Raw genomic sequence first — 15,794 nt, 5'->3', positions numbered from 1 at the left:
CCTATAAATGGGTTGGAATTTGTATTTGGAAGTTACTAATTAACCAGGACAACCTGAAGCTTTCCAAATAAACTTTTTTTGGTAAAAAAATATATTTTACATTAATGCTTTGCAAGACATAAGAATAGAAGGGGACTCCTTTAACAGTTTGTACACCATTTTTATTTCAAAAACCTTAGCATGCTGATACTGAGAATAATTTTCCATTATGTGATGATTTAAATATTAGCATTTCAACAACTGCTGTGAAAGCTGAATTAACGAAAAAATTAAAAGTTTACATTTTTACCCATTCAACCATTAATGCAATACAGATGTCTTAAAAAAGATAAAAATTATACATGCCTCCCCACCCATGCAAAAATTACTTTTCTAATCCTTATTTCTAGTTCTAGTGCCCTTTGTTTTGTGCCACCCTGAAAGCACAGGTGGTTTCAGCAACCAGAAACAGGGCCAGCAACCAGAAGTGTTTATAGAGGGAGAGGAGCTAGCTTCTTAACCACCTTGCCAAGCAATCTGCTGGTACCTGGTACAGTGCTTCCATGCTTTCACATAATGAAGCTTCATCAGTGCAGGATCTCCTCAGGAAAGACCAAGGGAATTGAGGTGGGAACTCTTCAACAGGCCAACTTGTCTCCCCCACCATCAGGAAGGCACAACTGATAACTGCTTCCCCCAACCCCTGCCCAGTCACTCCGGGGCTGAATTTCCCCAGCCATGCCCCAGTGACAGCAGCTTTTTCAAAAGTAGGAATTTGTGCTTTGTTACAGCTGTCCTCAGGCATAAGGAGCTGCATCATGATGAAATTTAAAATGTTTTGTTGGATAATCTGACTTTTTTGACTGACTTCTGCTTCAGAATTCCTTAGGTGTGTAACTCTTGCTTTAGGATACCTCTCAGACCTTTTGAAATAAACAGGCCTTTTCTTGAAACACACAGCTAGGAAGCTTTAGTTTGGTAGTGGCAAAACAGCTTGCCTCTGTGTATTGGCCTTTTTTCCAGCAGTGAACTTCTTAAACTACACAAGTACACACGGTATGATGAAACGCTTTGGAGAAGGAAATGTTCGAAGTATACTGTGGTATAAAACTTTGAAATTCACTGTCACTCAAAGGAGAGTAACGTAAAGGGAGGAAAAGTTTCTCTGGGATGTTTCCCTATTCTCTGTCAAACTGCACTTCAGTGAAGTGTGACCTGCCGTGTTTCCTTACTCCACCGTCTGAAGGCTGAAAGGAAGGCCTGTGCTGCTTTGGTTTGGTTTGGTTTGGTTTTTTCTTCTGAAGTAGATCTGTGTGTGACCTGCACATGGACACAGCACAGTGTGTGTTGACTGGATACCTCTAACCACAGCCTGCCACCTGTGTGTTTGTGCCTCACCTCTGCCTGCCTGAAGACTCTGCCGCAGTCTGTGTAAGGTCTTACTGGTTTTCCTGTTGCAACACAGCTCACAGACATTACAGCAGTAGCTGTAAGCAACAGTATAAAACCTAGATGTGGGTCAGCATCAAAACTAATTTCTGTGTAGAGCTGCTTTGTTTAAACTAACTTAGTTTAAACTTAGCTAAAATGTGATTAGCCAGTTAAACATGGGGGAAGAGAAGTAGCTACATTTTTAAAAGTTAGCTGAAGATCAAATTGCAAAAAACACTTCATTTTTTCCCTTTTGAGAACTGCATATTTTGTGCTTTTAAGTTGAATTCATAATTAGGTAAGACCAAAAGGTTCTTTGTTCACTAAGGCAGTTAATCTGCTGAGGCTTTCAGATACAATTCCAATTATTCTCTTCATTAAAAATGTACAATGTTTCAAAAATCAAAATGGGAGACCAAATTCACCACTGCCAGCTGTAGGGATTCTGAGCACTGTAATAAAAATACTACTTTTTTAGTACATGCAAAAGTAGTGTTGGAAGATGTAGCTGATACGTAACCTGAATACGATGTTCTCCACAAATGGGATTCGTACACCTATGCATTGACTGCTGTGTCTGCTTACCTTGTTGTTTGGGGCTTGCTAAATCTGTGCAGGGGTTAATGCCAACAAAAATTAAATTCATGTGCACAAGCCCCTCTACCTTCTGAATAAATTTTTAATCTCTGCAAAATCAGTAGTTTTCTGCATCAGGCTAAGAGAAATTGCTGTGATCTAACCTCCTACATAATACTGGCCACGAAACAGCCTATAAATCTTATGTAATGCCTGTAATTTGTGATGAAACAATAGCACGCATCATTCCTGCACGCAAGTCAGTATTTTTAAACTAGCCCTGCAGCAAGAGCTTTGCAGCATTAAACAGAAGTAGGACAGTTGGGCTTGTGAAAGCCTTCATCAAAAGAAGTTGTTGTGGTTAAAGAAATTCTTACTTACATTGTGTAACAGACATGGGGTGGACTCAGTGGAGGAGCGAGTAAATCAAAGCCTCCTCCCTAGGCAGTGCACATCTGTTTGTGAAATGTATCTCAGACTGGTCTTTCTGCCAGCTGTTTCTCTGGGTGATGCAGCAGCATCTTCATTAAAAATATCAAAGTAGTAGTGTGGCTGGTACAGCATGACTGGTGGTTCTGGCATGCTTGCTTCTACTGTCTCCAGAATTTGATAGGGGTCAGATTCAGCTGCGAGATGAGAAGAATAAGTAAAATTTTCAAACCAAGTACGAGTCTGAGGTGCAGGTGTTGGCGTAAAGTTTCTCTCTTCGTTTTTGTTAGGGTAAATCCAGGAAGAGTTGTGACAATCAACCTTATCTTCTGTTGGTGTTGAAGACGGCTTGGTCCATGGATGTAGTTTCTGGGCTTCAGCCTTATTGTCCACTGCTAGCATGTCAGGAATGCAGTCACTTATTTTCAGTACTTTCTCAGAACTGATCTACAAGAGAATCATTAAAAAAAAAAATAAATTACTCATAAAAAGAATCTCTGCATAAAGAAAAGGCAGTGAGTACTTCAAGCACTTCTAATGTCTGAAGTTCTTTTAACTTGGATTTTTCAGATACAAATGAATAGAATTTGAAGGAAAAACATACAGAATGTTCAATGGAAGCTGTAATTTATGTGGAATTTATCAGAATGTGTATTTAGAGGTGTTTTTTTTAAAGTAAGTTCGATATGACTACATTTGAGGAAGGAACCATGTCCCTCTACTTTAAAAACTTTGCCGAGGTTTTTGGTGTGTGCCGTCTCCAGCCCGAACCGCTAGCCAGCAGGGAGCGGCAGCAGCGCGGGCTGTCGGGCTGTGCAGACTCCGGTGCTAAGCGGTCACTGAACACCGGCCGCAAAAATGGCAGCAGCCCCGTGTGTGCCAGGGCGGTCAGGCGCCTGGTTTTGCGACCGCCTTAGCACGCAGCATGGAAGCAGCAGCTTCTCGTTCAAAGGGCCTACAGAAGATGCTGAGGGCTTTTTTGCCAATCCTTTCCACCCAGCCAGACCTAGCAGAGTCCCCTGCATGCTCCCAAGAGCCAGGACATGCATCACTCCGCTGTGCCTTACCACGGGGGTGTGTAGACTAGGAGGAGCGGGTGGATGCAGTTCACGGGATGCAGCGAAGTGCAGCATTGTCTGGTCTGTTGTGTTCAGACCGTGCTGGGTTTTGAACAGTAATACTGGAAGAATCACCACCTACTGTATCAAAAGGTTTAATTTATCCTCCAATTATGCTTTAACTTTTCGCAGCAACAGACTGCAGAACGTAAACTTACCACTGCAGAGTCACACAAATATCGAAAGGAGACTTTTCTACTAAATAATGACATTAAATTATGTTCATTTCTGGGTGAGTGTCACTCATTTTTAAATTTAGTCAACAACAACAAAAAAAAAATCCTGAAACTTCACTCATCAAAGAATGGAAAATTTTAAAACACTACATTTTCAGTGATCTTTCTTACCTTTAACTCTTTGAATGACAGCACTTTGCTTTTGCTAGGACTAGGTATTACAGGACAGCAGCACTCCTTCACCCTGGAAATGAGACAGCAAAACAAATGATGTTTTTGTTCTCTCATCTAAGCATATCCTACCAGCAGAAGCCACGCATAGATGTATACAGAAAGAGCAGCAGATGATGAGTGTCTCAGGAATGCCGCAAGCCAAATACTTACAACATCCACACAGCTGGACAGCCAAAGGAAAAAATGAATGAGGCCTTCCAACAGGCTGGAAGCAGCAAGCCGCAGCTGTGGTTTGTAAATTACGCTAGATATGTTCTCTGTCTACAACAGAAAAACGCACTGTAACTTACCATTTCAACTTCCAGTGGCATATAGCTGCTACTAGTGATGGAACTATCACTAGCAGGACTAGAAGGTACAGCATGCTTGCTGTGAAAGAAAAAATACTTCAAAAATTTGTTTTCAACTTCTCACCTGTTAAAGTCAATATAGCCTGAGTTTCTGGGACAAAAATAACACCAAGCCCACATGAGATACCTTGCAGCTAACTCAGCAGTAAAGCCGTGTGGTCCATGGTTGGAAGTTGGGCTAGAAGTTCTGGGATGCAGCTGTAAGTCTCTTGATTTCCTTTACCAAAACTGAATTACTAGATTGCTTTTAATTTGCCCTCATGTTAGCATCTTACCTATAAAGGGTGCATTTCCAAAAGTTAATACAATGATAATCTCCCTTAATTATTTTGTTTACGTTTTCTCTCAGATCCCCAAAGATGACAGATTTTACCATGAGACTTTGACAGAACACCTGTACCTCCAGTATTAATGCACTATAGCAAGACAGACACTACGCAAGTGTTCATGCTCCCTGAGGAAGCATCTCAGTATCTGCTTCTAGCTGGAAGGAACAGCCTTGAGCTGTTTTCCCTGAACAGCTGGAGCTGTAATAGGCAGGCCAAGGGGGAGCACTGGTTAGTGCTCACTCTCCCTCTGCCCTGGCCAGTGCCCTCTTGCCCTGTGACAGCAAGTGGGTGCGCCACTACCACACACCACAGCAGCAAATGGGCATGTGTTACATTCTCCTTTTATCTTTTCTGGGTTAATTAACCCCCCATTTCAATTCCTTGTATGGCAGTACAAATGTTTGTCTGTGCCTGTACAAGAGGAGGCTGGCTAAGGGGAGCTGGAACACAGGTATAAGAGGCAGAACTGCCTTGGCAAGGGTGCAATGAGGGTTTAGACATTGTTCTGCTTGTTAGCCTAGAACATGAAGTCTCCTTGCATGACCAATGCCTTTTCCTACCCCTCCCCCTTCACCTCCACGCCCAACACATTTCTCAGAACCAGGCATCTCCGATTCAGTTCGTAAGTTTCACAACCACGATTGTTGAGTGGTATTTCCAAGGGAACAGAACTACAGGCAACTATTTCCTGTTCTGCTTTGATGATCAAATCTGTCCAGTTAGTGAACTACAGTGCTTAAGCCAGCAACCCTTTCTTATTGGCTTATGAAGGACTCAACTCAGCAATGGATTTAAAGACTGATGAGAATATGAAACAACATTAGAGTTTCAAGAATCCATACAGAAATTAGTTGTTTGCACACGGGTCTGTAGTTTTCCCCACATTAGAAAACTAGTTAAATCCAAATGCAATTCTTCAATGCATTCTAGCAAACCAAACTCACTAGTCATGCAAATATGCACAAATTAAGCTACTTCCCAGAAAGATATGACTTAAATAAGCATGTAAAAAAACGTAGCTAGTTGAAAGTATCAAAATGCTGTGTTGATATGCACATGTTGTTTCTCAGTTGGATTCTTTCTCAAGTGCATTTTACATTGAATTAAATGTTTTCCCTTGAGAAAGGAAGATTATTCTAACCGTTTGAATCACCCCATCCTTCTGCCAGAAGACAAATTTTCCACAGCCAATACTCACAGTTAAACGGTGTGTCTATGTATATAAAGTCAACAATGGGAGTCTCTCCTCCACCTGTATATGCTTTAACCACTAGTTTGTATTTTGTGTTTGACGAAAGGTGTTTCACAGTGTATCTCTTTTCTTCTGGGTTTTCAATTGTGTATTTACATAGCACTGAATCATCTAAAATGAAACAGAAAAGACAGAATCATGGAATCGTAGAACCATGGAACGGTTTGGGTTGGAAGGGACCTAAAGGATCACCTGGATCCAACCCCCCTGCCATGGACAGGGACACCTTCCACTAGACCAGGTTGCTCAAAGCCCCATCCAGCCTGGCCTTGGACACTGCCAGGGATGGGGCATCCACAACTTCCCAGGGCAAGCTGTTCCAGGGTCTCACCACTCTGAAAGTAAAAATTTTCTTCTTTATACGTAATAAAGCCACCCTCTTTTAGGCTAAAACCATTACCCCCTGTCCTATCACTACATGCCATTGTAAAAAGTCACTCTGCATCTTTCTTATAAACCCCTTTAGGTACTGAAAAGCTGCAATAAGTTATCCACAAGATGTTACAAGTCAGTTTAACTGAGACCACTAGACCACTGAAATAACAGAACATTTGTAACCCACCTTCTTTGTAATTTACATACTTCCTTCTGAGAAGGATGATGCATCCTGACTCATTGCCACTGGTATGAACTCACATCCCTTGTAACCGGACTGTCCACAACATTGACCAGCCTCTGGCAGACCACCTAATAATTTGCTGTCAAAAGCTGCAACTGTTTATTTTTATTTCCTTTCACTAGAGCTTTTTAACAGAATGATCTGGGTTTGCCATTTCCTTTTTCACCAGAATCCCGTAGCCCTTAAGCTAAGGTCAAGTTCTTTGAAGATAACTAAAGCAAGAAATCTCTGCCCGAAAACAACTCTTTTGCCTCTCTATTGTGCAACTCCCAAACCCCAGGGACAAAGGGTTAGCATATTCCTCCTGTTACCAGTCACACCCCTTGTTTGCTAGCTCAGACAAACTGGGAAGCAGGAAATCTTCAATTTAAACATTTAAAGTCTAACTGGGATTATTTGCAGAGTTATGGTTCATCTATGATTAGTTTAGTTCTGATAGGAATTCCTACATCAGCTGCCTTCAGTTCAAACTAGGCTTTTTAGCCTGGTACTAGTCTAATCAGCAGAAGGATCTGATATAGGACATGACGCAACTGGAAGAAGAGGCAAGGGAAAAAAAAATAAAATCCTTAAACATGGAAATATCTGAAAACTGTAATGGAGCAGAGTCATCTGGAACAGTTTTGAGTGTGGAGCAGGAAGATCAGATATGAAAATTTAAACATGGCTTTGCAGCACCCCACAGCTCCATTCTGCTGAAGGAACTCCACTGTAGAGCACAGCCACAAATACTTTCACTATGAAAGAATTTAAATGGGGAATTTACACAGTGCTCAAATTCTAAAGGAAATAAACTGTATCCCAACTGTTTCTAAAATACCCCAAATCCTAGTAAAACTAACATACTTTCTATGACTGTCATCCAAGTAGACCACAAACAGATGTTTTTGAAATTCATCGAAAATTCAAATCACAAGAGGCAGACATTTGACTTGTCCTACAGTACTGCACGAATCTTTTCTGGAGCTTGCACTGGTGTTAAAAGGAGCTACAGACAACAGGACAGGGGCTATAAATCTGTATAAAGCCAGGACCCACTTCTGCCCATTAGCACCTCAAGCATTAGAGAGGAATCAAATGCAGGAGGTGTTGAAATCTGTATATTGCCTAATAAGCCAATTTTCTTGCCTAATGTGAACTTTCTAAGGGGCTACAATACTCAGCAACAGCCACAAAGTCTTTCACTTGTACCAATGACAAAAATTCCTAAATCCCAGAGCTCAATTACCTGGAAGGATATGTTTTTTGGATCCTTTCAAACTGCAGTATTCGTGTACAGGTGACACATAAACATGGTAGCCTCTTACAAAACCAGACTGTGACTCATTTGTGGGGTAAGAATCCCAAGACAGCGTTACTGCATTGAAAGTCAGTTCAACTTTATCCACCACAGGATCAAGCAGAGGAGCTAGAAGAAAGGAAATTCGAGTAAAACTCTCCATTATTCTTCAAGAATGTTTATCTTCTAACTTGAAAAATGTCTACATTCCCATGTGGTGTTTCTGTTTATATCTTACTTGTATTTAATAGCGGAACAAAGCCAAAGCGCTCCACCAAAACTGTCAACTTCACAGAGCTTTCATGCAGTCCACATTATACACAAAGCTGTGACTGCTAATCACAGCTTTGTTTAGCTATTCTAACATGGACTCTACCTGGTCACTGCACTAGTTAAATATCCTCGATGCAGGGCTGCGTATGTTGTACAACTTTTAAATGATTCACTGATGATATAGAAACAACACAGCAAATAATGGTTTTAGCAGGAGGAAAGCTGTGGAATTCTTCTGACTGATGAATTTAGCAAATACACAGACCCTAAAAATGTTGCAAACTTACGAAGCTCCCTGAGATAACCAGTCTTCTTCTCCAGTAAGGAGGCTGTATTAGCAACAGATCCATAGATGTGGAAGTTGTATCTCACCCCTGGAACAAAAGCAGCTAGAAAACAGTGGAACCAATTACAAAAATAGGTTATGGTTTGTTTTTTGGATTTGCTTTTACTTAACTGCTTTCTATAGAGGTCTACGATCCATTAGAAGTCTTCTTTGTGTGCTACTGTGTTATTGAAGCTACTGAAGGAGACACAGCATAAACCAATTCTTAGTGTGCATAATGTGGATGGAACACATGTATTCTGTCTGAAAGGGAGAATTCAGAGGGAGGTTTAATATCTTTTTGTTGCCCTACAGAAGTCAAGATGAGTGTACAATAGACTCCAAATGCATCTAAGAGCAAGATAATTTCATTTCCATTTCTGGCACAGGCAAAGGTTGTGTTTTGGGCTGTTTCATGCAGACACATACCCATGCATCAGGATTCCATGTTATCCTCACTGACATCCACTCCCATTTGGATTAAGTAAATGCAACCCACTGAAGAAGTGGGCAACGTTTTTTCCATGTGTTGCCACACTCTCCTTCAGTGAGGACACAGGATCCCATGTGTTTGTATGAACTGAAGTGCAGTTCCCTTATTGCGTATTGAAATATGCTCAGTCAAATTTTGTTCAAACATGTTTCACTCCTAAGTGAACTCTCAGCTTGAGAGACTCCGGGAAGGCTATACTCTCGCAGCTGTAGAAGTGCACCAGAACAATTTTCACACAGCCAGAAAGGTCTAATGGCCAGCACTGGGATAAAAAACACACAAACTGGTCCTAAGCAAGGACTGGTGTTGAAACACATTATTTGTAGCACACTGACAGCACTAAACCTCTCACTACACAGTGGGTGTTAAACTATTGACCTGTGTTACAGCCAAGGCAGAGTTCCATTTTTTCCATGCTTCATGTCTCCTGCTAAAAGATTTTTAGCTCCTTCATTAACCTCACCACGCTCCTTCAAGGTGTTACTACAAGCTACTCGGAAGAGTTTTCTTCTAAAATACGATGCTGATTTCCAAGGCTTAATGGTGCTGGCACATATGTGAGGTCTAATTCATTTGTTAGGCAAAACATAATACGATATGCCTTTGAAAAATTACACCTGCACTGCACAGACTTCAATATTACACAGGATTTGTTTCCTAAATTCAGTTAATGCCCACAGCATGAAAGATTGATGTACAGATATCAGAAAGAAAAATTGTTGAGCTGTCACCTGAGTTGATCAGAGCACTGGAAGCGTTGGGCCCAAATCTTTTCCACTGCAAATCACAAGGCTGCAACATCGGAAAGTTACACCAATCAATAATATAACTGTCATACATATGTCTGGGGTCCCAGGAAATAAAAATGCCATCATCTGTACCATTAACCTCTTCTTCTTTAAGTTCTTTGGTGCCTAGGAATGTACAAAACAATCTCTATATTTTGCTGCGTGAGACCTCAGATTCATAAATGAAGATCAATACAGTTTCTATGCTAAGCTGTTAAACAACAATAAAATAGTTGTGTTCATTCACTATCGGACATATGGGATCTTTCACATGCTGAAAGCTGATCTTTTTGTATGCTGAAAGCTGACAGCTCAAAACCCATCAGTTTTCTTAAAAAGAACCCAACTGCAGAAACATGGAGTCATAAAACAGAAAGTCACAAGAGACTAATCACACACAAGGGTTCCCTGTGAGGCAGTGGCTGCACATTCATGGCACCTGTGGCAGGTTTGAGGCTCAAGTTTAAGCCTAAATGTGTTTTGCTCTGTGGAGACAATCTGTGCAAACCAGACTTTCTCTTGTAAGGGATAGATGAAGGCCCTGAAGCTTAATATACATACAGTTACCACCTTGTAGGCAAAAATACACTAATAATTTCCATATAGCAGTGATGTGAGTTAACAGGCCAGGTTAATTTGTTCCCCTAAGACGATTTATTATTTCACTTAAAATAGGTAGAAACAAAACTCTCATAATGAAAATCTAACTGAAAATACTCCTACTGTTACCTGTAGCTTTAGGGATGATCAGTACTGCAGGAAGTGAATAATTAACACTGTTCTTTGCCATGATACTGATTCTGTAGGAATGGTTATCAATGGAAATCCTTGTGCTATTGTAGGCTGATGAAAAGGAAAGTCTTTCAGGCTTAGAGCCATCTTCTACTTTTTCCCAGGTTACTTCATATGAAATACTTCTTCCATTTGCTCGAAAACTTGATGGTTGCTGGGGAAATAGTTATGGAGGTAAACAACAATTACTTAGTAAATTTTGCCAAAAAATATGAGAGGAGCATTTAGAACTTTAAATAACTAACTGGATGTATTATTTCTGTAAGAATATAAATGCTCATTTCATACATACATAAATATACAGGATGAAATGGAAATGCAGAAAACTCAGTAATGGGATTTGTCTTGTTATAATACTTAGAAAAAGAGAAGTGTATGTCTGAAATGCCAGGACAATACATCATCAAACAGCTACATACTTTCTGAAATAAGTTATACATATTTGTCTTAGATTCTTAAAGGACATTTTCATACTGAATTGCTATTAAGTGCACACAGGCTTGTTAAAGTTCATGGGAGAAATTTCCAACCCCCTTGTGAAAGGGTTTGTTTCTGTTTCTGTTCTGGTCTCACCTTCCAGAACAAGGTCACATTCCTCCCACCCTGAACCGGTGTGATTTCCCTCCAGATGTCCAGTTTCCCTGTTGGAGCTGGAATACAGTAAAACAAAGATGTTTTAGGTGCAGAAAGGATAAACTATTTAATTGCTTCCTCCCATATAAAGAAATTCCACCCCCAAAACTTCTTTTTCCCCATCAATCCTAGGTCTTGTCAAAACATTATTCTTTCTCCCTTAATTATTTTTTCTGAATGGATGTCTGGTTAGTTTCCCCAGAAAGTATTTCTTTGTTTGCAGTTCTGAGATGCTCGTTTCCACCTCTGCACCATTCCTACAGCCTTCACTGAGCATTGTAACTCAGTCTCTTCACCCTCCCAGTCATTCAGATTTCCCACTGCCTGCAGTGGATGAAATGGCAGAAACTGGCAGAGGACAAGAGCTGTTTAAAAAGCCACCTTCTTAAATTTTTCTTACTGTGCTTTTGCTTTTATGCATGCAGCAGGACTCTGCTTTAGCTACACAGCAGAAGAGTAGCAGCAGATAGCAAACAGAGGTGGCAAGCTAAGAACGCTCTTCAAGGTTCCCGTCCCAGTAGGCTGGACATACTTGCTTCCTTTGTTCTGATGGTTTGGACTTCACTCCATTCACTCCACCTCCAGAAATGCTTAGCTGACCCACAGCGTACTCTGGTTCTGTACTCAGTGTATGGCTGCAGTCCACCCAGGGTGATGCTCCCATAATGGAGATATGTGTCTGAAATATTATGCTGCAAGACAAAGACAGAACAGTCAGAGCTCAGTTCAGCTTCGTTAGCAAGAGTTTTTTGTCTGAAAAAAAAGTTCTTCCTCTAGATCCTACAATAGTCAGTTAAGCCTGACTTGGAAAAGGTAATCATGGAACAACAGTCAAAAAAACCCCAAGAAAACACACACGATCAAAAGACACAGAGGTCCAAAAAGAGGTCTGCAAGCCATCTCTCTGAAACTGTCTGAGTAGCAGTCAGAACCATAGACTCACAGAATGGTTTGGGTTGGAAGGGACCGTAAAGACCATCTAGTTCCAACCCCCCTGCCATGGACAGGGACACCTTCCACCAGACCAAGTTGCTCAAAGCCCCATCCAGCCTGGCCTTGGACACTGCCAGGGATGGGGCATCCACAGCTTCTCTGGGCAACCTGTGCCAGTGTCTCACCACCTCCACAGTAAAGAATTTCTTCCTAATACCTCATCTAAATCTACCCTCTTTGAGTTTAAAGTCATTCCCCCTTGTTGTATTGCTACATGCCTTTGCAAAAAAAAAAAAATCGCTGTCCAGCTTTCTTCTAGGCTCTTTTTAGGTACTGGAAGGCTGCAACTCACAGCCTGTCAAATGACTACTCTTTACACCAAGAAGGGAATTTACTGAGATCTTATACTCACAGACTCTGGGTCTTTTACTCAGTTCATGTAAGTAGGACACTGTTCCAGACCTATGCACAGCACCTACAGTTACCTTTTCTTCCCATTTTTTCCTCAACTTTTTCCCCCACTCCCCCCTTGGAGACAGGCTGAGTTCTGGTAAGAGTCAAAAAGTGAGCATGCTTTTAAGCCTCTCCTCTAAACTGTCTCCTGTAGTGGCCACCTGTGGCAGCCATTTGAACTAACATCTCTTGACCAATACTTAAGACAGAGCATAGCTTCATCCTGATCTTCATAATGCCTCTCTAATACGCTAAAGGCAAGCTGCCTTCATAGGAAAAGGGCTACAGAGAAAACACAGTATGCATGCAAAGAGTCAGACAGTCTCACTGTTCGTGGAAGAAGTGGAACAAGACAAGGAGTCTACTCAAATAATCTTCAAGGAGATGGAAGAGGATGGGAAGAGAAACTGTCCTGGGGTTCCCTCACTAGAAAACAGGCACGCTACCACCAGGTACAGCCAATAGCACATAGAAAGCTCCTGGACTAATATAAAAAAAAAAAAAAAGCCTTCAACACACGTTTCCACCATTTGTGCCTAAGACGATATGAGTAATAAAACCATGAAAAACCAAGACTAGCAATAGCCAACAACAGCTGTAAGGCCCATAAATATTCTTATTTACTTCCACAAATCTCAGAACCCATGCAGCAGAGGACAGAGCCACATATGCAGACAGGTCACACTGTACACTTTGGCCAGCAGTATAGGAAGTGTTGGCGTATGAATTAGTGCCAGCAATGGCTGCCCACATGGACTACGTCATCAGTGTAGAGCTTGGGAGCAAACAAATGAAGAAAATAGACACATCCACATGCTCACAAGATTTAGAGTGTATTGATATTGCTGTGGAATTATTTTTTAATCTCATGTCAAAAAGATACTTGTTATGTTTTTGTGTATGAAAGTCAGGTTTCATACCAGTTCTACTTTCCCATTGGGTAGGAGCAGTTCAGTTTGACAAAAGAGTTCAATTCCTTTGATTTGATGTTTCCAATATAATGTGATTTCCGCATCTGTGTATTCTTCCCACAGCTGGAAAGGTGCAGCAGGATAAACTGCCAATGGAAAATCTGAGTTAACTCTTGGAAAACATAAAGTACATGCAAAAGTATTTTAAGGCATTTTAGTTTAGTAGTAAGAGCAAAGACGACATACAAATCTTTCTGCCAGTCTAGAAGAAGCAGATATAAATTAGTAAAAATTAATTTCAAAATGTAAATATAGTAACCAAGTAAATGTGATATAAGTTAAAAAAACCCTTATGTGACTTGAAAATATTTCAGAACATCATGAACAAAGTAAAGTCTTTTTCTGCAAATCCAGTAAAAATCTCTAATCCTTCTGGTGGAAGCTCCTGGATCTAGCATTGTAAGTAACATCTGCTACATTTCTACATCCCAGAATGCAGCCTCTTCACCAGAAATTTTATTCACAACTCTTACATTGACTCCTTCCAGTAGTCACCCTCTGGTAAACAGAGATAATGCTACTCCTTCCAAAAGATTTCTGGCATCCTTTACTACTATGCAAGTAGCATTCAGCAAGGGCAGCAGATCTCCAGCTCTCCCATATTATCAGTACAATTGTAAGGAATGAGACATGGCAATGGAAGTGAGTGGTATGTTTACAACTTTGGCCATTATCCTGACACTTCACAGACCAGGAATTACAATTTGAGGACTTCCAGACTCAAAGGAGATTGTGTTTGATACAGAAGGTCCCAGCTACCTCATGCATAATTGGAAATGATGGACTTCAGTCTTCCTGTACTTGCTGACATCCTTTAAGTAAGGAAAATTCTACTTAAATATGTCCAGGATCAGAGAAAACAGAAAGAGCTTTACAGCAATCACTATTTAAAAGGTTAACATCATAAGTATTATATATAATTCCTTTAACTTGTAACAATCACTAGAACTGGAAAAACAAAACTGTAGTAAAGCTTTAATGTACTTAGCACGTTCAATGTAACCTATTTTAGCCTGCCATGAAAACGTAGTTTGTAATATTGCATTGTCTTATTACGTGTCAGTTTACTCCTCCACTTTCTTCCTGCTCTGTTTCTTCCACCCCCAGTCAATTAACTTTTAGAACTCTCATGCCTTTCTGAGACAAATTTAACAGACAGGCATTTAACATATGTTCCTACAAGTCATATGAAAAAGCGTGTCTAGCAAAACTGTAATCAATGCCTCTGAGGAAGCAAGCCCTGCCAGAATGCAGCAGTTATACCACCAGCCTCCTCACCCATCAGTCTGTCAGCTTCAGAACGGAGCAAAGCACACGTTGCCTCCTGCTTCTTCAAACAGGACCACAGGTGGCCTAAATAAACAGGTGGCCACAGGACCCTGGGAACACTGAGATGGATGTGGTGGGACTAGAGGACACAAGAAGAACTGGAAATACTACTGGCAGGAAATACCCAGGTGTTTTGAAGCTGGGGTACACTGTGATAAAGGACAGAACTAATAGGGAAGAAGGAACCACAGCCATCAGTAATTGCTCACAGAATAACCCATTTTATTTCAGTGATGATAAACTACTCTTCCACCCTTACAGTAGCACTGAAGACATTATTGTCCCATATTAGCACTATCAGTTCTTCCTGGTAATAGCTGCTTACATCTGCATCACATCCCATTGAGAGAGGTGCTAGCAATTTTATTTACCTGCTTTTCAAAATGTGCATCTCCATTTTATTTTGGAAAGACAGTAACATCAGCAATAATATTTTGGAGAAAGGACTGAATTCCCAAGTAACCTACACAAATACTTTTTTTTTTACACCTCCCCATTATATAACCTTGTATCGTGTTGCTTCACATACTATAAGCCAGCTTTAGCAAAGAAGCAGATTTTGAAGCATTAAAGGCTCATTTCAATAAAGGGTCATTTCAACAATCAAATTTGACCTTTGGAGTGAAGCTGTTTTCCACCATTAACACAAATTTTGCAAAGCTGAAACTGAAGAGACAGCTGATAACTAACAGCACAGGCACCACTAACAAATAAAAACTGGAAAGACAAAAATCAAGGACTTACACACTTTAAACTGGGACACTCAAGTATTGAGATCAGAAGGAGAACAAGGCCCATGACAAAAAAAACTTCAAGACAGACATTGAAAAGACCTTACTTCTGTAAGTTACATCAAAAACATCCGTGGCAGTTTTCTTTCCCAGTGGGTTTTCCGCAGTCACTGTGATATTATAGATCCTCTGCTGGCCTATATCCCAAGAACAGGAGCACTGCTCAGAACAACTTACTGTGCATGGAACCCTTTTTTTGGAAAACCTATTGGGGCAGGGAGAGAAGTGAGGAAGGGAGGGA

The 15,794-nt window shown here is 40.7% G+C and overlaps 1 protein-coding gene across 5 annotated transcripts in view; it reads right to left on the bottom strand.

Annotated features, from left to right (window-relative positions):
• OSMR (oncostatin M receptor) overlaps positions 1-15,794 on the bottom strand; it is a 35,349-nt gene that overhangs the window by 412 nt on the left and 19,143 nt on the right. For 3 of the 5 annotated variants that reach the window (XM_055698297.1, XM_027811300.2, XM_055698298.1), the window contains 12 exons: positions 15,601-15,758; positions 13,383-13,519; positions 11,609-11,768; positions 11,017-11,093; positions 10,381-10,597; positions 9,595-9,777; positions 8,333-8,434; positions 7,722-7,901; positions 5,821-5,985; positions 4,234-4,312; positions 3,881-3,953; positions 140-2,862 (listed from right to left, as the gene is read on the bottom strand). In XM_055698297.1, the coding sequence (XP_055554272.1) occupies positions 2,413-2,862; positions 3,881-3,953; positions 4,234-4,312; positions 5,821-5,985; positions 7,722-7,901; positions 8,333-8,434; positions 9,595-9,777; positions 10,381-10,597; positions 11,017-11,093; positions 11,609-11,768; positions 13,383-13,519; positions 15,601-15,758 (1,981 nt within the window). In that variant the 3' untranslated portion in view covers positions 140-2,412. Of the gene's footprint in view, positions 1-139; positions 2,863-3,880; positions 3,954-4,233; positions 4,313-5,820; positions 5,986-7,721; positions 7,902-8,332; positions 8,435-9,594; positions 9,778-10,380; positions 10,598-11,016; positions 11,094-11,608; positions 11,769-13,382; positions 13,520-15,600; positions 15,759-15,794 lie in introns of those variants that run through there. The other 2 variants (XM_055698299.1, XM_027811308.2) reach the window with 2 other exon arrangements.

The sequence above is a fragment of the Falco cherrug genome, chromosome Z (genome assembly GCF_023634085.1).
Source record: "Falco cherrug isolate bFalChe1 chromosome Z, bFalChe1.pri, whole genome shotgun sequence".
Classification (NCBI taxonomy): Eukaryota; Metazoa; Chordata; class Aves; order Falconiformes; family Falconidae; genus Falco; species Falco cherrug.
The sequence above is the reverse complement of the archived record's forward strand: the minus strand, read 5'-3'. Positions and strand labels throughout refer to the sequence as shown.